At 39.2% G+C, this 22,571-nt stretch overlaps 1 protein-coding gene across 2 annotated transcripts; it reads left to right on the top strand.

The window, feature by feature from the left end:
- Nucleotides 1-3,797: 3,797 nt before the first annotated feature.
- Nucleotides 3,798-22,472, top strand: slc35f4 (solute carrier family 35 member F4). 2 transcript variants are annotated; one of them, XM_030125868.1, is made up of 7 exons: nt 3,798-4,026; nt 16,901-17,201; nt 18,847-19,066; nt 19,154-19,279; nt 19,383-19,575; nt 19,885-19,974; nt 21,700-22,472. In XM_030125868.1, the coding sequence occupies exons 1-7, from the start codon at nt 3,798-3,800 to the stop codon at nt 21,939-21,941; spliced, it is 1,401 nt and encodes a 466-aa protein (XP_029981728.1). In that variant the 3' UTR covers nt 21,942-22,472. The 2 variants fall into 2 exon arrangements, with proteins under 2 accessions (XP_029981728.1, XP_029981729.1); XM_030125869.1 differs by lacking the exon at nt 3,798-4,026 and adding an exon at nt 11,824-12,307 and having other exon boundaries at nt 21,700-21,941.
- Nucleotides 22,473-22,571: the final 99 nt, after the last annotated feature.

The raw sequence follows: 22,571 nt of genomic DNA, 5'->3' as shown, positions 1-22,571 counted from the left end.
CGTACATCCACCATCACATGTCAGGCAACATTAAATCATGTGTACATGCTTGTGATGCTTCGTCACATATAGATCCGTTGACCTTCAGGGATGTAGAACCTAGACAATTGCTCATCAAATTTTCATGTGCAAACACACGTCAGGTTAAATGTGTTTGTGTATATGAAATTGAGGCTAATTACCTGCTATTTCTGATACATGTGACATGTGTCCCATCCATGTGATTGATACAACATACAGGCTTTCAGAAAGCTATGGTTGGTGCACATGTATTTAATCTAAAAGCATGTTCACGCAACCATGAAACATAACAAGGGGTGAATTGGCATGATGGAGAAGCTATGTACTGTGGATTGTCTATTTTTAAAAATGCAGTCTGGTCATTGTATATTTTATTTATGTGTGGACTGGCATCTTTTAAAGACAGCAGGCCGGCTCATTTGCCAATTGCCTCTTTTGAGACAAATCAACTTTGCAGCTTATGAGAGACTAGGAGGAAATGCTCTGCAACACTCCATAAGCAGGTGACTGTCTGTTTTTCTTTGCATGGAGACAACAAAGAAAGGTCATAGCAGGCTTCAGAGGACATTATGAAATTAATCTTGTGCACACAGTCACAACAGATAAAGGAGGAAGCGAAATCAACACGATTATTTTTGTTATCCAAGAGACAAGGCTCTATGGCAAGCAGAGCAAGATCAGACTCGCATTTTTTCTTGCATGATCACATGTTCTTAGCCTAATTATCTGATTATTCATACTATAAATTTGCCCTGATAGGATTATACACTATTTATTGTACTCACGTTCCTTCCTTTCTAATTGCATTCTGTTGCATTACTATAGGGACCTGGTGATCAAAGTTATTAAATATTTACCAAACTTTCAAACGTGACCTTTACAGGCCAAGGCGACATGCAGCCACGGTTTAGCTGTCTATATTCAAATGACAACTTCTGCCTAACAGCCTTCTTTTCCTCTCCCCGTTGTACTAGCCAGGTTATCTTTAGTGCACATTGAATATTTATACAGCAGGTGGCAGGGGAGTCGGTCACTGATCTCTAAGGTGACTTGCTGAGTTTCTGTGGGGGGTGCTGGTGCACTGGGATTGGCCTGGGATGAAGTCACATGGGACATATTGTCTCCTCAGTGTGTCCTTTTACTCCACTTAGGCAAAGGATTATGTTTTAGTGTTGAATGCACAGAAGCATAAAGTAGAGGAGTCACTGAGCTGGTGCATTGAGGCACTTATGGTCAACATTAGGTGTGTTCTTGAATATACAAAATAATATCAATTCTCTCAAATAGTGGGCATACATTTGCACACAGTAATATGTTGTACATTAAGGGTCGCATTGCGCTGTAAAAGAAAAATCAGATAAAGTAGATAAAGTAGCTAAAGAGAAATATTTATGGTTCTCATAAGGTTTATTTTTAGAGTCTTCAGATCAGGACATTTTATATTCTTCAAAAAGAAAAGAAAAGAGATGTAGAAGATGAGACAATGTTCATCATGCACTGAGGATCTGTGTCTGGGGATGCTCTGAATGCTAATCTTATTGTCTGAGATTGAAGCCAGCCTCAACCTCATTTCATCCTCATTGCTGGGGGACAATTAGAGACGATATTAAAGAAGATAGAGAGCTCTTCTTTTCATGAAAGCTTTTATAATATTGCTCCAAGGAATAAATCATTTCTTTGGAAATAACTTGACAGTGATGCTTTCATGCAGTCTATGTGTATTTAAAACCTAAAAGCCTGAACTCGCATTGTCACAGCTCATGGATAAACTGTTTTCTTAATGTGGGTTAAGGCAGCAAAGTCTTTTAATGAGCCCACTGCTGTCAGAGAGCAATTTTACTTTTGAGACTCATTCTTTTTAATGCATTAGCAGCTGATACAAAATAACAATTCAGACAAGTACCTTTGAGCAACCAATTCATAATCTTACAATGTTGCTCTGTATAATTTATATTACATAAACAATGTAAAATTGTGTTGTGAGAAAAGTAGGCGAATGAAGAAAACTTTTTTTGGACTGTTTGTGCAGACTTGTATGAAAGTGTCCAACAATAAATTAGCAATTCTCAAAAGGCATGGAGAAACTTTCTGGGTATTGGCATTTCATTGTTGTAGTTACAAAGCTGTCCCTGAACTGAATGTATGAGATAAGTGCTTTGGAGCACAAACAAACTGAAACAAAAGAACATGAGGTGGAGATTGGTTTAGTAAGTAAGAGAGGGGGAGGAAACTGTTCTGGCGTCCAAGGGCATCATAAACCCAAGCATGTGTCTGCACAACAATGCCAACAGGGGCGCAAATTCTCCACACATTGGGAATCAATTTCACACAGAGAGTGGAGGACTTGGAAAAAGGCGTATCGGAGAGACACTGAAATACTGCATCTTGTGTTATTGGATTTGGAGCCGAGGTTTCAGATTTTTTTTTTTTTTTTTTGCGCATCTGCAATCTGGGGGATCCAGTCAAGTGGAGTTTCCCGAAGCCAGCCCAAGAACCTGTGGCCAGCTGAGGAAAACAGATTGCACTGGGGTTTACCTTAGAGCAAAAAATGTCATTAAAAGTGCTTGAATATGGCAAAACTTTGTGTGGAAAAACATCTATTGTTTGGCATGCTATAATATGCATGAGCATCATAATCTTTAAACTGTTATATATTTATTTATATACTGGAAAACAGTGAAAGTCTGTAAAAATAAAAATAACACTTGTGGCCCACATTGAAGTGTGGAATGTAGCTGATAGCTGTGAACCAGTGTGTGAGACAAACCAGTGCCACATGTTTCATAAAAGCCCATGAATATTTTATTGTGTACAACAAATGGAAACTTCAGCAGCACCATGACAGAGCTGTATTGGTCCAGAAATACCAAACACTCAGCGGAAGCAGTAGGTAGATGCTGAAAATAACTATTTAAAAATAAATTCTTTGTGATTTGTATGGACTATTTTTGTTAGGGTTTCAATGAGAGGTTGAGAGTTTACTAAACTTGCACTTCTTCTGAAAGTTTTCCATTCTAAAAATAATTTGGGCATGAAGTTATTTTAGAATATCTTTCAGTGATTGATCCTAGAAGATAAAAAACAAGATACTTCAGAAACCATTTTTGATGGTTTTGAGATTACCAAATCTCATTAAATAAATATAATTTCAAAAGCTCTACATACAAACCCCAGTCCAATTGCTGAAGGTCACAATGAGCAAAGATCACTATATATTAAAGGATCATCATCTGCAAGGTTATGGCACATAATGATGCAAATGCTTGGACTAAATATGGATATAAGCACTAAATTTTTCTATAAAAACAATACACAACATGAAAATGTAATTTATGAGACCACAAAAAATACTGTGTAATAGAAATGCATTTAAAACAACTAAGGGAACCACAGACCTGTAGATACATTTAAAGTTAGAATCGTTACATAAATTATTAAACTATAAGACAGGCTTATTATTGTATTTTGGTGGATGTAGTGATGGCTTTTCTGCGCCGCAGCCGTTTTTTGTTTTTTTTCTCTACGTGAATTTAATTCAGATTTGCCTTCAAAACATTAGTAGTGACACGCCCCCTAGTGTCTGATGTGTACCATGCTCCTGGAGTTTGATAACCTTGCTCTGCGTCCGGGAGCATCACTGAAGGAATGTGGATGTGGATTTTGATGTCCTCCTCTGCTCCTGCTGCTAATTGTTGATGCAGCCCTGAGGGTCTCTTGCATGTTGATCAGGGCTCGTCTCTGGTCTCTTGTGATCCTGTGATCCGCTCGGACCGACAATGATGAGCACCGAGAGTCTTTCGGAGAGTGGAGACCAGCCTTGCATCCGGCTGGAGCCCCTGAAGAACACACACTTACCGGGCAAGACGACGCCGACCGGTGGCAGCTGTGTTGTGTTCACGGGCAGCAGCCCCAAAGTGACAGCCAACGGGGTGCATGACATCGAGGACCGGATTCTGAGGATCACCGGCTACTACGGCTACAACCCGGGATACTCCAGTCATAGAAGTGAGTGAAAACACAGGGAAACAAAGTAGACTGGCGGGATCTGAAGGGGATGCGACAATGTCACGCAGGTGTGAGGTCGCGTGGGTGACTGAGATTACTATTTACTGACAGCATTATGACAGAAAAAATGTGTTTCAGTGGATTTTACTCATGCACAGAAAACAAAAAATGTTCTTAATACGGTTGCAGGGGTCGTGCAAGAGACAATGCACGACTCATTTTCATTTGCAAATTACTTTCCATTTTAATAAAGTAATCACAAATTCCCCCATTGCCTACTCAGCTAACTGGGTTTTAATTACGGCTGTTTTGGAGAAACATGATGTCAATCACTGCCACTATGAGCTGGAGGCTGGGTGATGCCTGGCCCATGCATCTGAGACACAACCACACACAGAGAGAGGGAGGAAATTCACAAACAAAACACAGGATACAGAGCAGAGTGTCATGCACAAATAATGGTGCCATTTCCAAATTCAATTTCAGAGTTAATTACAGCTTACAGTCATGTTGGTGAAGTCTGCAAATAATCACTTACATGGCACTGAAGTGTTTATTCCAAATGTTTAATTAAAACAATCAATTTTCCAAAATGACAAACAGAACAGCTCTTCCTGTGATGCATGTGAATATTTCCAGCTATAGCCTGTCAAACTTGAGCTACGGCACTCTTAAATACATTCAGTGTCTTTTTCATTTTCATTTGTCAGTGTGGTTTTGATTGGTAGGGCAATGGTCTGGATTTTGCTGACATGCAGACAATGACGGGTATAGGAAGCAGGAGGTTCACGCTGATGATGCACTTTGTTCGGGGGACAAGATTTAACATCCTCCTTCAGTGTGTGAAGACAGGTCAGGGCTGGTAGGTACAAAGAATAACCAGTGCGGTCCTGGCTGTGGCTTTACCAGTGGCTTTGTGATAATGAACCAACATGGAGCATCTTACAAGGCCTGTAGCACATGAACATCATTATAGAGCTTCTCACCACTGTATTATATAATTATCCCAATCGGTGCATTGTTTCAACATTCTTCCTTAAAGATAATCTGTATTTTTGTAACATAAAAACCTCTACATGTAAATGAGCCTCTATCTATGTCATTTAAGTCAAAACGTTCATCCCAAATGTATTAGACCTGTTACGTAAACTCTCTAACATCTCCCTCTGGCCAGTACATGAAAGCTCTTGTCTTACAGATGCACATCCAGAGGGTGATGTATTGTCAGTGTTATGATGCTTCCACGCAAATCTACTACTGAACTTTGGCTCTCTGTGACACAATGCATTACTCTGACTGAGCAACAAACCTGCTTTAAATCTGGATGGAAATGTGAGCCTGCAGACAGCGCCTTATTTGGTTCAGAACAGTTCCAGCTGAGGCTCTTTGGATGAAATGAGAGTACCTCAGTGGATTTTTAGATGCAGGCTGAGGAGAAGGAAATGAGGCTGTCTTTCATTAATTGCCTCGTGTTTATCAGGAGTGTCAGTTGCAGAAGATTAAGCATGAATGCAATCACACCCTTCCATTTGAGAGTATATCTACTTGTTTGGTTTAATCTATGAAAAAAAAAACCCCACTTGATTAAACTAAAGGCTCTCAAGTCTTTGAATTAAAACAGATTGCCCAATTCAACATTTGGAGGACCACTGATACAATGCCAGAATTAAACAGCATGTGAACACTACATGGTTTTGGACTCAAGAACTATGTGGCAATTAGGAAAATTGGGAAATCCAAAGTCCAAAAAAATCTGACTGAATTTCTAACATATAGTGTAATTACAGAGGGTATACTGCTAAATTTCATTCCTATATTATTAATTTTTTAATGTCTGGCTTATATTTTTGCTACTTTTATTAATGATAAAATGCAACGTGCAGTGTATTGACTTAAAACACGCACTATGAAAGGTTGATATTATTACTGTTTCCAATAACAAGTCCATGTCTCTCTCATTTCATCGGCAGATCCAAATGAAAGATGGTCCCTCAGTGGTGATGTAATTTCAGGTATAAGGAGCAGGTGTGGATTGTAATAGCATCCCAACTGAGCTTATACAAGCCAGTGTATGTACGAGCTGAGGGGTTATTTGATTTGAGAGACATTTTCCATTTCTCTGGTAAAATATGCCATCTGTAGCCCTGTGTTTCGCTCTCTATTCATCAACACATTTTTTTTTTTTTTTTTTTTTTGCTTGCCACAGTCAACAGAAGGCATTCCTCAGGGCAGAATACTTGTCACCATTTTTCCTGCTTGCACAGCTATTAAACATGTTGTGGCTGCTGCTGCTGTCACTGTGAGGCAGTCTGGGTAAACTGCTCATGTGCACACCTGTCTTGCACATTTCAGATTCTTAGAAAGTGGAATGGGAAAAGTCACTTTGTTGCTTGAAAGCGTCGTATTCGTGTATTTTGTTTTGTTTACAAGTATCGTTTTCCATAAGACAAAAGGAGCACGTAAATAGAACAGTAGGCTCATCCTGCCAAGCCTATGGGGTAATGATATATTTAGTAAGATTCTGTTGCCAGTTTGTTATTATTGCCACTTGCCATCTGCGTTGAATTACAAGATGCCTCTGAGGGGGGCTGTGGACTACATTTGGTGACAAGGATTGCACTGTAATACATGAAGTACAACTAGAATATAACAGCTTACATGCACTGTTATGATATGAAACGATAAATGACACTCCAAGCAAATATGGTGAAATAACTTCTGTTGCACTACTTTATGTAGATAATAGCTCGAGAACAGAAAATAAATCAAATTGGCTTTACAAAGATTGTATATTCTAACAGCACCCATTTGGCTTCTGTTGGAGCTTACAACAATGGTGTGCAGTGAATGCTTCCTCAGCATCTTGTGCAAAACCATAACAATAATTCGCTGCGTAGCTTTTTTTGAATAGGTAATGTAGAAAAGAGCAAGTCTGTAGTAGTGGCGTGCTCCCAGCTGGGTAAGTAGCTATAGTGCAGGAGAAATAACAGGAACTTATAGTTGCAGTCCCTCTCAGTCTGTGTTGTACACCGCTGGCATCACAGCAGGCCCTGGTAGCAGGCTCAGAGCATGCCATCATTTATCGCAATACGCTGTGTTTGTATGCGCACCAGAGTGTGGAGACTCACACAAGGCAGACACACATTGTTTTGAACTTAGTCTTGTTAGTACTGATTGCTGTGCACTGACTCTCCGAGCACCTTGCCACCATTTAGCTCATGTTATATCTCAGCAGGTGAATCTCCCTGGAAAACTGCCTCAAACATTTAGTATGAGCATGCATTTATTTTGGACTGTCCCGTTCCCATGCCTCCTCACTCTGTGCTATTTTTAACTTTCTTGCATCGAATGAGATATGAGGTTTGCCTGAATGACTCCTGGAGTGCTGTTATTCTCACATGCTTCAGGGAATGGGCAAAAGTACTTCCATATAATGGATACAATATCTCTCCACAGGAGTCAGAGAACTGCTGAGTTGTACTTGTGCCACTGTGCTATTGGTGACATGTTGTAGTATTGCACTGAATGTTTTGGCTGGGCCCTGCAATTTACTCCACAGTTCAGATTTTTTTTTTCTTACTGTCAATTTTCTAAAAGTAATATTATATAACCTGAAATAATACTATATAATATAAGGGTACAATGTGTTTAAGTCTTGTCATAGCCTTACTAAAGTCAACAGTTCTGTCAGCTGCCTAACAGCGCCCTCATGTGGTTTGTGAATCAATTCTCAACCTCAGACTCAATTTCAGTGTCAGTACAGTTACATTGTACACACAGTAGTACTCCTTGTGCAGATCACACATACAGACCCTAAACATGTGATAATCACTGTTTAATAATGAATTAAATGATTGATAAAGTTAAAATAATTACAAGATATCAAGGCAGCACCATCTTGCATATTCAATTTTCTATTGCATATTTTGTAACGACAATTTATGCCCATAGTGTTTGTGTTTCATAAAAAAATGTCCTTTCCTGTCTAAAACATCTTTAAATCACATCTGCTATATTTTCATAGGTCAAGGTCAAGGTCAAGGTTACTTTATTTGTACCCGTAGGTAGATTTGTTTTGCAGCCTAGGGGATTGCTTTGGTATTACAACAATACATACGTTGAACATGTAAGACTGGTACATGATCACGCTTACAGACAGGACAAAAAGACAGGACAAAAAGCGGTCAGTGTTCCACTATTCATCAGTATAGCAGCATGGATAAGTAAAAGAATAAAATAAATAAATAAGATCAAATAAATAAAAACAAGATGCAACAGAACACAATAAAAAACAGAAAAGATAAGAACAATCTGGGCTAAAAACCAGAATAAGACCATAAAATTTAAAAATTTTAAAATGTGAAGTCACAATAGTAATAAATAGAGCAAAGAAATGGGATAAATAACTAAAATAAGTTAGTAAAGTGCAATGTCACTATTTCTTATTGAGCTCAGTGACGGCGACAGGAACAAAGCTGTTTTTATAACGCTGTGTCCTGCACAGGTGGATTAAAGTGTAAGTTTATATACATTTTTGACTTTTTCTGCTTCTGAAATTTCTACTGCCACCCAAAATTAACAATATTTGTTAACTTTTTGAATTTCCCCCTTTAGGAATCAATAAAGTATATGTTATCTTAACTTATGTTGTGCAGACATTAAATGATGATTCAAAGAAACAGAGAAAAAAAACCTTATTGGTTTAAGCTAAAGTTATTCAAAGTCACTGATAATATTTTGTGTTACCCTTTAACATTATAACTGACGTGTCTTACTTCACTAAACCCTTGTGCGTGCTTGGCTGTAGTGCAGTCTTATGTGTTCACCACCAGGTGTCCTCATCTCTCAATTTTCCACTTGAAAGTGCTGAGGTGATGGTATGAGTTCTGGTAAGTGATTTGACAGGCAGTAGTTTCAGCAATGTTTCCAAATTTGGTCGAAATCAGCTGCATGTGTCATCATATTTCCATATTTCTGCCCGTCATCCCTTCATCCTCTTTGTTACTCCTGGCCTTCACTGAGATGTGATGAGCAACAGGAAGGTGCTGAACACAAAGAGCCTTGTACTACAAGCTGAGGAATATTCTCTAATCTGAATGACAAAAGAGTCTGAATGGGTTGAATGCGTCAGTGCACAGGAGCTACTGTTGCTATGGAGGTTAAGGGGATGCTTTACTATTTTATTCTTTGATCTGTGATGCAACGGCACAATTGTATGACATACACTCAGTTCTTGCTTTATTGCAAATACTTATCTGACTCATTTTTTGGTTCAGATCATTGACAAGAAGTGTTTGTCATCAGGTGTGTGATCATTTTTGAGACTTGTTTGTGCTGTAGTTTAACATCAGTCATACAAACATAGACTATGATGTATTTCTTGTAGTTATGATGTGGTTTAGAGTATTTTATATGCTTTTATGGTCTTTTTAGCAGCTGATGTGAACAAAAAATGAAACAAAATGGTCATGTAAAATTTAGATTTCATATTTTGGTTGTGATTTGTTGAGATTTTTTATTACCATGTACCAAAAGACACCACCTTTTGTAAGCTTCAAATACCTCACGGTTGTAAATGTCAAAAACTGAACTGTGGCCTCCTTTAGCTCCAGTGCACCAGGTATTTCTCTTAATCTGAAAGCGATTAGCATCCATGGCTCTGCTGACTAGATAGTTTCATTGTCCCCTCCCTGTCTAGCAATTGGCTCCACTCATTAGCCGGGCTATTTTTAAGTTTAACCCATGTTGTCTCGGGGGATCCGTAGCCCCAGCTTATCCACCACTTACACCTGACTAAACAGTTACCTCAGCCATGCTTGCACAAGTATTTTAATTGAGGCTCATCCTTACGACATCACTTTCACATTAGTATTGAACTCATTCTGTCATCTTGAGTGACCATGGGAAATAAGTGTGCTTGCATCACATGATTGACCCAAAAAATGACAACAGTGAGTGTTGTTTGTCAATGTGCTGCCAATATTGTATTCTGCATTCAAGCTAATAAATTACCATGGTGTTACTGGAACGTGGTCCCGCATTTTTCCAACAAGCAGCCAAACAATAAGTGTGCTTTTTTCTTTTTTCCTCTCTAAGCCTGAAGAATGCACAGAGAGACACTCTGATCTGCAACGCTTTCTATAGCCATGCCAGAACTTTGGCTGGTAATCATTGGAGAGTAGAGAAAGACTGGAAGGGAGGGGATGCAGTGTGATTTTAACCAAATGAGAGATCCTGAAGCAAACACAAAAAAATAGCACGGCACGTTTATAGCTTACAGTATTTTTAACTAACTGAACCAAAGGGCCTTATTCTTTCTATTTTGCTTCAGTGTTTTCTCTTCTTTGGGTCACATAGTGCAGCTTTGCTCAACTTGTATTGATTTGACTGGTGAGACTGTAAGTACAGCACAGTTTATGTTATTTTAAGATTATATTTCAGGATGTAAGCTGCGTGTGTTGGACTGCATACAGTATAAACTGATATCAGTTTGATTTGGTCCATTAATCTTCAGGATAAAGCACAAAGGTAGAGTTGCCTCAGGTCTTTCCTAAGATGGAAACTGACCGCAGTCCCAAGGGGGACTCATGGCCTAGACTGACCCTTCTCAGGTCTGCACTTGCTGCTGATGGGAGGTTTTCCTTCACTGGGATGAAAAAATATTAATATAAATATTTAATGAAAAATAATCCATTAAGAATAAAGGTATTGCACAGAACTTGCTTTTGAAATTAAAGTGAAAAAGCACCGATAAAAACTGCTTATGTATGGAAGGGGTAAAACTGCAGTCGATGTTATATTTCAAGTGTCAAGATATTGATGTAGTATTGTGTTGGCAGTACTTGAAAGTTACAGGTTATCCAGGTGCTACTTTTGCAAGTTCAGAGTTTAGCATGAATCATGTTTTCTAAACTGAAAAGTGTTGAAACACAGTTCTTATTTTCAGGCACCAAAACATTTGCTCAAGTCAGTATGTTCAATACTTCCTTCTGATATGTAGCGGAGTAAAGTTTTACAGTTGCATGCAATAAACTACCTGATAAGTTCTGTTTTCATCTCTATGCATGAAGAGATTAGCAAAGAAATGTGAACGAGCTCCATGAAAAAAGTATTTTTCTCATTTCTTATTGTACCAATAAGAATGAAGCCCAAGTATTAAAACATTAGTTCTAAACACAGTACTAAAACATTTGTCCATAGCGCTGCATGTTGTTATCCATCTAAAATGCTCTGGGTTGTATATTATAGTTGTGCTGTGAGATCATGTGGGCAGAGGCCTCTTTCTTTTCTCTTATATAATATTGAGGGCTCTAACATTACTTTAGTGGATGACAGAATTTACTTGTACAGACTTCTCCTTTCTTTTTGCATGTGTGTTGTGGTAATGATAGTTATATCTGTTTCACAGCTTGGTTGATTAATGCTGTGGTGGTGAAGGCAGCATGAGAGAGCTCTACAAATAATCTGATTCTCAAGGAGTAGTGAAGAGCAGGAGGTGTGCCAAGAAGAGAGAGAGAGATGTTGTAAAATAGAGGACAAGAGTATATGGAGAGTCAGGGATGGAAAGAGTGAAGAGAGCCTGGTCAGGTAGAAAAAGGAGGAGGAGGCAGGAAAGGAGGGGGAAGCAGCTAACGCAGCATAATTAGCCAAAGGCTGCTTGGTTACCTTCCAAACAAAGCTGCTGATTTGTGGAGCAAAAGAAGAGGAGGGGAAAAATGAGTGAGACAGGGAGTCAGAGGAGGGGGAGGACAGGAAGAGATGATAGGAGTGATTGCACCATGCCAGACACACTTGAAGCTCAGTCTCCCTTGGAGACAGTGGCAGTGCTGGATCACGGCATGTCAGCGCAACAGTAGTGTCTCCACTTCAGTGCACTTCCATTGAGCTATCATAACTGAGCTGTGTCAGTATCCAGACAGACAGAGAGAAGAGGAAAGAGTGAGAACCAATAAAAGTGAGGGCACTGGACTGGAGAGGAACCGAGAGTGAGGACTGGAGTTCTGGAGAGGAAGAAGAGGAAGGAAGAAGAGCTGACAGAGATCCAAGAGAAGGGACGCGATCACAAGCAGAGGCGGAGGAGTCAGGACTTTGAGGATGCACGGAGCTAGCAGGAGGAGCTGCTGAGCATTCAGCACACACTCTCACACCCATACTGTACACACACACCTCCCAAGGAAGGACAGTGTGTTGTGCCCCCAGTGGAGAATGAAGAAGCACTCAGCCCGAGTGGCTCCTCTTAGCTCGTACAGCACTCAGGTCCTGACCTGCCCCATCTCTGAAGGTAAACTGGAAAACTTAAGACACCCAAGATGTCCTTTTCTGAGATTTCTCTGAATGTGTTTGTGCTCACAGACAGGGAGTTTTGGGAGCTTTAGCTGTTGCCTTTTTTAATGCAGATACAATATGACATGTTGTTTCCCTAAAGCCACAATGAGGCTTTTTACAGGCGTTCACAGTTAGACTTGAGTGTGTGGAGTGTTCCACTGACATCAGGTTAGGCTACGTTCAATCAGAGATTAAACCCCAGCAAAATCTATAAAGACCAGTAACTAAACAGTGCTATTTAACCTTTTGGCAGTTTTCCTCTGAATGATTTGTATAATTTCTAATTCTTGCTGGCAGTTGAGAGTTGTTTTAGTAAATGTGTTGACAGGAAGTGTTGTAGCAGCAGCAGCATATGTTTGGTGTTTCTGGCGGCCCTGTGTGACAGGACAGGCCCATGTCATCTGCTTTCACATCTGTTCAATCCATTAACCTTCCCCATAACCTCCTCATCCATAAGATTTAACATCACTTTCACCTTTGTATCCTCACTAAATGATACATTTAATCACCTTTCCATAACTATGCCACATCATGTCACCTACTTTGGTTGAGGATCTTGTACAGGTTGACCTGTGGTAAGCTTCTCTAACACTGCAGACATGACTGTGAGCTTCATATTGGACTCTGCCGGGGTCCATCCATCAATGTCACTGGCAGTGGTGGGGATAAAATATAGGATGGATTGAAACGCAAGGTTGAAGCAGCAAACTGCGTCACACAGAGTGGATAAGCTTGGTTAATGGGTGCCAGGAGTGACTGATACTGTGCAGCAATGTAATTTGTTTAATGAAATCACATAAAGTGAATTATTTCAAATGCTTCTTTTAAAACCATGACCTAATTGACTAATGCATCTATGAATTCAGACATGTGCTTATTCGAACTCTTAAGTTAATGATATAGTGTTTTTGTGACCCTGTATTTTTAGAAACTTTGATGTTGTGACATTTTATTAAAACCTTTTGTTAAGTTGTGCAGATCCCTGCTCTGTGAGCTGATGCACCAAATTATTCATGACAGCTGCTGTTCAATGAAAAACTACAAAAATTTGTGCAGGTATTTGTCCTCTAAACACATACATTTTCTCTCACTTGACTAAAAATAACTTCAAATAGCACTTTTCTAATTTGGTGAAGTACTTCAGTGTACTGGTGTGCTGTCAACTCGTGTTTGGCTGGTCAGTGTTTCCTCTGCAACTTTTTAGCAGCAATGTGTGTCAGCAATAATACTGTCTGTTATGAGAATGCAATTTTGGCCACAGGAGATGCTTTTATGAGGTAGGGGAATAGTAGAGTTACAATATTGCTGCATCTTGGCACCAGATCAGCCCGTAGTGGCTTTTACCTCAGGACAAAGGAGCCCGTATCCAACACTAAAAGCTTTAGGTTTTGTTGGTGCTATGAAACACGAACCATCGTGCTTGGTGGATGAGGAGAGGCAGTCATAAAGCAAAAGAATAAAAGTGCTGCCTCTCTCCTGCAGAAATATTTGATCTCAGTTTTACAGTTTGCAACCACCAGGCTCATTAGATTGATTAGGGATTCATGCTGTGGCAGAATGTAGTTAAACCAAATCCCCAGATAATCCTGTTGGAAAAAAAATCCATGATTGGTTCATATTTTGCTTACACCATGTAACTATTATACGTCTGTACACAGTTAGCCATATTTTAAAGTGATATGGTGTTTATGGATTGAAAAAGAAGCATCTTAAAAGTTTTCAGAAGACATGAAACCATTTTAGGTGTTATTTTTGTGTTCCTAGTTTGAGGATTTTTGTGTTAACCTGTTTTAAACACACTGGTGTAAGCTGAATATCTCTCCACTTCAATTCAGGTATAATAGTTTCAGCCAACACACAGCTTTAATACACTTTACTTAGTGCCAACAATGATCTGATGGATTCATTAAGCGAAGAAAGTATAAATTTGGCAAGAGTTTTAAAGCCCTGTCAATTTTATTTATCTCCTTTAAAGGATTATAGTGACCTTTATGAGAAGAATCTTTTTAAGTTAACGCAATGTGTTATAAAGTTTGCAGCACTTTTTTCTGTCTGTGTCCAGTTAAGATGTTAGATGCACAAATGTTAAATGTGTCTGTGTGTCTTTGCTCATTACATGGTACATAATGGCATCTCAGTACACTGAAGTCTCACTGTAACTATAGTTTAGAAAATTTAAATACATATACAAAAATAAATAAATATAAAAAGAAAAATAAAGGAAAATTTACTCAAATTGAAGAAAATTTTATTTTACTCAGATAACATTTGGTCCTTCTCTAAAAAAAAGTAAAAGTTACTCTCTAGGTAGAGCTCTCCAAACTCCATATAGAGCCAAATTTACTCTTTTTGAGGAAAATACTTTTGACTCATGTATGCTCAGTAATTTTTCCTGTGTAACTGTATTGTCACTGATACCATAAGACTTACAGCTGCACACCTTTCATTACACACACAGTAATGACTAACTGACTTGTCTTTGCAGATAACAAACAATAGACTATGGGGTACAATAATGAGCACCCCTGAGGTGCCCTGCTATTATAGAGGGGAGATACTACAGCTACAAATACTAGTACCTTGTACGGCATTAGTGTCTGTAGTCATGGTGGAAATGGCAGAGCTTCACATGCTGAGTAAGCGAAGGGAGCACGGGCAGCAAACACCAGGCACATGTCATCTTTTATTCCTACCCTGGTGTAAATTGATAACGCTGTTGGGAGGTAAAGAACGGATCTGAGCTCCCTCCGGAAACACTCACACACACAGCACTTCACATATTCTACAGCAAAGATACGGCCCAGGAAGTAGTCACTCCTGCAGTCCATCAAGGCACAGGGCCAAATCAATCAATCAGTCTATCTATCAATCTATCTATCAATCTATCTATCTATCTATCTATCTATCTATCTATCTATCTATCTATCTATCTATCTATCTATCTATCTATCTATCTATCTATCTATCTATCTATCTATCTATCTGTCTGTCTGTCTGTCTGTCTGTCTGTCTGTCTGTCTGTCTGTCTGTCTGTCTGTCTGTCTGTCTGTCTGTCTAAATTCATTAATTTTGGGATGGCTCAGAGTCAGAGTATAATTTTTTGCATTTATCTGAGGTCATCATTAGGTACATCCTAGGGGGAAATATGCCTACATTTCTCTTTTATTATTGGGTCTAAATAGTTGACAAAGTGCTAGATACCAAAATAACCTCAGTTTCATAAAAGCACCCATATATAACTAGCAAAACAAAGGGTTACAGCCATATTTTTGCAATTTCAACTGTAAAATGATTAAAAAATAATCCCATTGCAAATTCAATGACAATGAATTTCCCCTTGGGGATTAATAAAGTAAATCTATCTATCTATCTATCTATCTATCTATCTATCTATCTATCTATCTATCTATCTATCTATCTATCTATCTATCTATCTATCTATCTATCTATCTATCTATCTGTCTGTCTGTCTGTCTGTCTGTCTGTCTGTCTGTCTGTCTGTCTGTCTGTCTGTCTGTCTGTCTGTCTGTCTGTCTAGTGCTGTGTGCCAAGGTTGACATGACTTTCATGTGGAATGTCATGTGGTTAGGTTTACTCTTGCTTTCTGGGCATCAGGTTCCTATACACACCCTAACTACAATGGGTGTGCAGTATGTGCTGTATCATGAGGCGTCAAAGCTATTTATGAGATACACAGCGATGATGCTAACACAACACATTTTTAGTGAACCCTCATCTAATGTGTTTGTGCCTTTACTGCAAAAAATGTAAGGTGTGGCTCACTAAGGGCAGTTAATCAATAAAAGCTTATCTGCTCGAGCTTAGGAACTGAGTCACATCGTACATCCTAGTTCATTCACAGACATAGAAAAAAGAATGTTACTAATATCATTGAATATTTTCACACTAAATTTGATAAAGTCTATATATCTATTTGTACTGTTATTTCCTGCTGACTTTTTACTTTTAGTTCCCACATTTTAGTTCTTTCTACTCAAAACAGGCTTATGTCTTAGGTTTAAATTGTTTAAGGGGAATTATCTATTACTTGTATTTTGCATCATTGCGCACCTGTCCAACATCAAGACCGATTTCAACCCAATTGAATGGGATTATAACATATTAAAGATGATCCCTTAATGAATCCATCAGTGCATATCAGGCATGACAAATATAACAGGATTAAACAACATAAAAGAGATTAAAAGAATGAATTGCACATTGGAGGAAAGTTGATGTTCAGTGTTTTCAGTTTCTTGGTTTTTTTTTTATAGTTGCTAGAATGGTTTGATACATTACACTATTAATATTATGAGAGGTTTGCTTCCCACAGAAACTGCAGGTAGAAATGTCCTCCAAGGGGATATCTTTTGCTTTTATACTCCTAGTACATTTCAGAGACTGCACTTTTTCAGTGACTTAAATAAGTCTATTGTTACCAGAGCCTTTCTTACAGAAGTGTCTGCATTTCTACTTGAGTAAACAATGAGTCTGCCTTTGCCACCTCTTATCAGTGTTCATTTTATTTTCTCCTCTTGTCTTTTAACAGGAGAGGATGGCTCTGAGTCTCATGCAGAGACACCAGGCAGTGAGACGAGTGGGGAGAGTCGATCATATCAGACATGCACCAACACAGCCTTGAAGGTGCTGGGTGGTCTGCTGGTTGTACTGTGCATCTCCTCCTCCTGGGTGGGCACCACTCAGGTCGTCAAGCTGACGTTCCAGTCGTTCTCTTGTCCGTTCTTCATCTCCTGGTTCAGCAGCAATTGGAACATCCTCTTCTTCCCAATCTACTACTCTGTACATGTTGTTACCACAAGGGAAAAGCAGACACCCATACAAAAATTCAGGTATGGTACAGGCAGAGTGACAATGGCACAGTGTTGCGCATAATAACAATGGAGTCATGAATCTCTGATATTTGATATATTGCAAGAACGTAATCTACACTACATCACAATGTCTATGTAACTGAAGATGTCAATATGCACCTAAATGAGCAAAAAAGCAGGAATTGTGTATCTATTCACTTCATTGTGGTGTCTGTTTTCCAGAATTTGAGAACTGTGATGACACAATGTAATTAGAAAGTGCACAGAGGCCATGCTTTTCCACATTTATGTGATTCCTGAGAAAACAGAAACCTATAGGGAGAATACCCCTCTCCCAGATTTACCTGTGGAACAATGATGACCCAGTGACACCAATAACTGCTAGGTAGCTCACAGATCGTCTGTAGTACAGGGTGAGTTGTCAAAATTATTTTATTGTCTCCAGGAATTTACAAACTCCAAAATACTTACAAATCTAAAGATACTCCAGCTTCCATTTCTATATTGGCCACCATGCCAAGAAGTAGTGACTGTGCCAGATTGGCGGTGGAATATGTTTTCAGTGCCTCCATGTTTTAATAAAAACAAATATTTGGAGCCAGTAAGTGCAATATGTCATAAACACATGGTACAATAAGATGTATGTATTCTCATATCAACATGTGGTCCTACTGTCATTTAGGTTCAGCGGTAATTTAGTCTGAGGGAAAACTGTTGTTTACTGTGCAATATGATTGTCTTTGACTCTTGAAACCACTTGACTATATGAGAACCACCAGGCACTAAAAAATAATCTATGCTTAGAGCTTCGATCTTCTGATAATGGGGCTAAGAGTTTGGTAAATGGGTGCTTCTATGAAACTGGGTTCATTTTGGTACCTGGCACTTTGCCAGCTATTTAGACCAAATAACAAAAGAGAAATTGAGACATATTTCCCCCCAGGATGTACCTAATGATGACCTCAGATAAATACAAAAAAATATATACTCTTGCTGGGAGCCATCCCAAAATTAATGGATTTTTAATAAAATATTGGGACCAAAAATAAGACTCAAATTGAGACATGAAAAGCTACCTAGGTGTCAGTGCATTTAATCTGGAACACATGACTTGAAATGGTCTTATATACCACGATAAATAAAGACACTGTGTTAAATCTGTTGATCCTAATGGTTTTTCTAATCCAGACATGCAGGTTTTTCATGAATCAGCAGTCTCATTCAAGGTTTCGCATGTAACCCATCGTGTCCATTCGTGTTACATGTGGAACCTGCCCAGAGTGATTTTGCAACAGTGGTCATTTTTGTGAAACACTCTGCCTTGCATATTTACTTCAATTCTCAAAATGTACCTGTGAGAGAATAAAAAGATATAAAAATTAGTAGCATGTAATTCTCGGGTCCTTTTAACTGTGTTACATGTGGATTTTTGCATTTAAAAAAATCTAAGAAAAAAAAAAAAAAATCTGAAAAATAGTTCCTCTTTTATCTCAGTGAATATTTATCTTTAAAATAGACCCAAAGTGCTTCCAAACTTTGCTTCATAATATTAGTCTACATCTGGTTTGAATTTTTAGCCCCTCTGTCCTGTTTTTAGGGACCAGTTTCATAGTAGCACCCAAATACTTGGACTTCATTTACCTCTCTGTGTTTCCAATAACAGGGAGTGCAGCAAGTTGTTTGGGGAGGACGGCATGACTCTGAAGCTATTTGTAAAGAGGACAGCACCTTTCTCCATCCTGTGGACACTGACAAACTACTTATACCTCCTGGCCTTGAAGAAACTGACTGCCACTGATGTCTCTGCCCTGTACTGCTGCCACAAAGCCTTTGTCTTTCTCTTGTCCTGGATTGTCCTCAAGGACCGGTTCATGGGCGTTCGGGTCTGTATAAAAAACATCACACACTTTTTCTTACTTCTGATGGAAACTCCTGCTGCTGATGGCTCTTACTGTAATCTCTAATTGTAGATTGTGGCTGCTATTATGGCCATCACTGGGATTGTCATGATGGCGTATGCTGATGGTTTCCATGGTGATTCCTTTGTGGGTGTGGCTTTGGCAGTGGGCTCTGCCTCTACATCAGCTCTCTACAAGGTTAGACCACCAAGCGTTTTACATATAGAAGTGTGGCATTGATTTGAATTGCCTTTCTTGTCTCTGGAGTACGATGATAAGCCTAATATGCTTCAATATCCAGGTGCTGTTTAAGATGTTCCTGGGCAGTGCAAACCTGGGAGAAGTGGCTCATTTCCTTTCAACCATGGGCTTCTTCAACCTCATTTTCATCTCTTGTGTGCCCCTCATCCTCTACTTCACTAAGGTAGAGCAATGGGGTTCCCTCTCCTCACTGCCCTGGGGATACCTGTGTGGACTGGCAGGATTATGGCTGGGTGAGAGAGCTCATACATCTGTGAGAGAGAGAGAGAACTTCATTATGTGCTTAAAACATTTTTTTTATTTATTTAAGGGATCTAGATAATAATATAAATATGTTATTAAACTGACACATTTACACCTTGTTCTCAATTACCAAACTAATTTTGGTCTCTGAATTAGAAAATATTTGCCTTGTATAACAATCTCCATAAATTGAATCCCTTTATTCTTGGCATTTTCACAAAACAAAAAACTTTTAAAATTAACAACATGATTCCCTGTTTCAGCTCTAATATTTTCTACCCATTTTATGCTTTTTACAGTATTCAACATCTTGGTGCATGTCGGTGTGGTGCTCACCTACCCCATTCTCATCTCCATAGGGACGCTGCTCAGTGTCCCGGGCAATGCAGGTAAAATTATTTCACGCCATTTCAGTTTTCATTTTAATATGCTGATTTTTATTGCTTGATTACTTAGATGGAACAGTGTGCTGAAAATCTTCACTCCTCAAAGTAAATATTTATATTAGTTCATGAACTTGTCAGTTTCATTAGGATGACATGTCCGTGTTCTTTGTTTCAAACAAAATGGTGCAAATGCTGAGCCATGTTGTCAATGTAACAGTGTACTCAAATTATCTTCTGATGGAAACTATAGCAGAGGTTTGAGCGACAGTGAGTGAAAATGCATAAGGCGGCACTTTTTCTGGCATATATCAGGTTCAGCCGTACAAAGATATGCATTGCTTTATTTGGGCCATTGGACAGGATTCACATTTACACCTTGTTCTGTAAGTTGTTGACAGACTGTGTTATTGCGATACAGAGAAGCACTGCGTAGTTTTAGAGGAAGTCTAACATAACTTGTGGTTTTGACGGTCTCTTAGTTCGAAGGTCAGGATGTGGTCATGGTCTGGACACTTTGCCCTGAACTCTTTACTCCATCTGAATCAGTAAGCAAGATGTCTATGGCCTAAGGTTCAAAGACACATTTTTTTTCCCTCAGTTAGTTGTTTTTGTCTCCTTTAGGAATGTACATAATGCATTAGTTGTTAAGGTTTGGTGATCACTAGGTCAATATAACTTTGTACAGTGAATTCAGAACTAGATTCAGAGAGAATCTTGTTCAGTTTTCTTCAGCACTCTCAGAGTGTTTTTTCCTGCAGCTCAACATAAAATTCCCTTTCGAGAAGCACATGGAACAAATACAAAATGTAAACACAGGAAACACTATTTAGATCTGAACATGCAGGACTGTATGAAGTTTTCCAGTGGAGTCTATGTCTTTCTAATGTTACTGTCTGTCTCTGAGCCACAGATTCTCATCCATGTTCCTTGACATGCATTTCAGGATGACTTTTACAATTAGCTGATGACTAAAACTTTTTAGGGGCTTAGGCAATTTGACAGAGAAACCATATAATGATGATAATTTGATCATTATACTAATGTAATCCCATACTATTATTGCAGGGAACCAAACCAGTTGTATTAATGTACCAAAGCGTTTTCAGTCAGCTCAAAAGTGTGAGAAATTGTTTTTATAACATGTACCTGTGACAAGATGATGTGAAGGTTAAACAAGTATATTTTAAAACTTCAATTCTGATCTGAAAAATGTACCAAGGCGACTGAGAAACTGTAAAATGATTGTGAGAATGGCAGTAAATGGCCACACATACTGTGGTTCTGTATTGAGAGGTCAGCACTTAAGGCCACTGTAACAAACAGATTACACAGCAAGTCTGCCTCTCTCGTCCTGGAAACCCAATCACCAATGTGCCTCAACAGACCCTGCAACTATTCTCTCTCTGAGGGAGGATCAGGTTGCCAAGGCGACACTAAATGCCTGCAGACGGGTTCTTTTCTTTAACCACGATGGACTGTATGAAGGTCAGTGGGTTACGACAAGTTGTCCCAGGGCTCAACACCACAAAGACACAGAGGATAAAGTGGATCTCTGCTGCTGATTATAAGCCGCATTTGCCACACTCATCCGCTACAGGCTCGGTGTCCTGCGGTTTATCTTACTTTATGTAATTAATCTCAATTTGTTTTTCTTTCTCCCCCTCCCTCATTCACTGTCCCACTGTTTGCCTCCCTCATTTGTTCCTGTCTGTCTCCCCACTTCTGTAGCCGTAGATGTTTTGAAACATGAGGTGATCTTCAGCATGGTGCGTCTGGCGGCCACCTGCATCATCTGCCTGGGCTTCTTGCTGTTACTGTTGCCAGAGGAATGGGACTCTGTTACGCTGCGCTTCCTGTCCACCATTGCAGACAAGAAATCAGAGGAACACGGCGAGGAACTCACAGAGTCCAGCATCCACACCCGGAGCCGCAGTCGAGCCAATGGCACGGTTTCTATTCCCTTGGCATGATGTGGCTGCCCTCACTTTTAGCCTCTCTCTTGAAGCACTATCTGCTCCTGTGTCCAGTGTTCAGTGCCCACACAGGTGGTGTGGTGGGATGACCGGTCCAAATGGGCTCTATCAGGAAGACAGGAAGTATTGTCTAGAACTCTAAACACAGAACTTTACTTTAGAGATGCATCTCCATCACTTCACTACAGGAGGGAAGATGAGAACAGCAAATGATTTTGCAGATTGTAAGGGTGGAAAGTGTTACTTTACTTTCTTGAAGTACTTGCCACGCTCAGTCCTGACCCTCGCACGCTCCCAAACCAAGAGCTGACTGGCCTCCCCTGACCTGCTCTGCGGACTGTATTCTGTGAATATAAATATTGGCAGGGCCAGTTTGGCTCAATCTTATATGTATTTATGATATTTATTTAGCGCTGTATCAATAAGAGTACTAATTTTATGTCTTACTGAGTAGTATTAGAATGAAAATTATACTATGCGTAATAAACAAGCTCTTTTTGGTTTATAATAAAAGACTTAAAACTTGAATTAACATCAGTGTAACTTATTTAACAAACAACATTGGATATACTGTTTTCTGTCATTTCTCTGTTGCAGAAGGACTTAAATGATAAGTTAGCATCAACA

The sequence above is a fragment of the Sphaeramia orbicularis genome, chromosome 22 (genome assembly GCF_902148855.1).
Source record: "Sphaeramia orbicularis chromosome 22, fSphaOr1.1, whole genome shotgun sequence".
Lineage (NCBI taxonomy): Eukaryota > Metazoa > Chordata > Actinopteri > Kurtiformes > Apogonidae > Sphaeramia > Sphaeramia orbicularis.
Note: the sequence above shows the minus strand (reverse complement) of the source record. Positions and strands in the feature narration are given on the sequence as shown.

Bases quoted from the DNA above. Each gene is read 5' to 3' on its own strand.
- slc35f4 (XM_030125868.1), top strand. From the start codon at position 3,798: ATGATGAGCACCGAGAGTCTTTCGGAGAGTGGAGACCAGCCTTGCATC. The intron at 19,576-19,884 runs GTGAGAGAGCTC...TGCTTTTTACAG, and splicing joins ACTGGCAGGATTATGGCTGG to TATTCAACATCTTGGTGCAT. The intron at 19,975-21,699 runs GTAAAATTATTT...CCACTTCTGTAG, and splicing joins CAGTGTCCCGGGCAATGCAG to CCGTAGATGTTTTGAAACAT.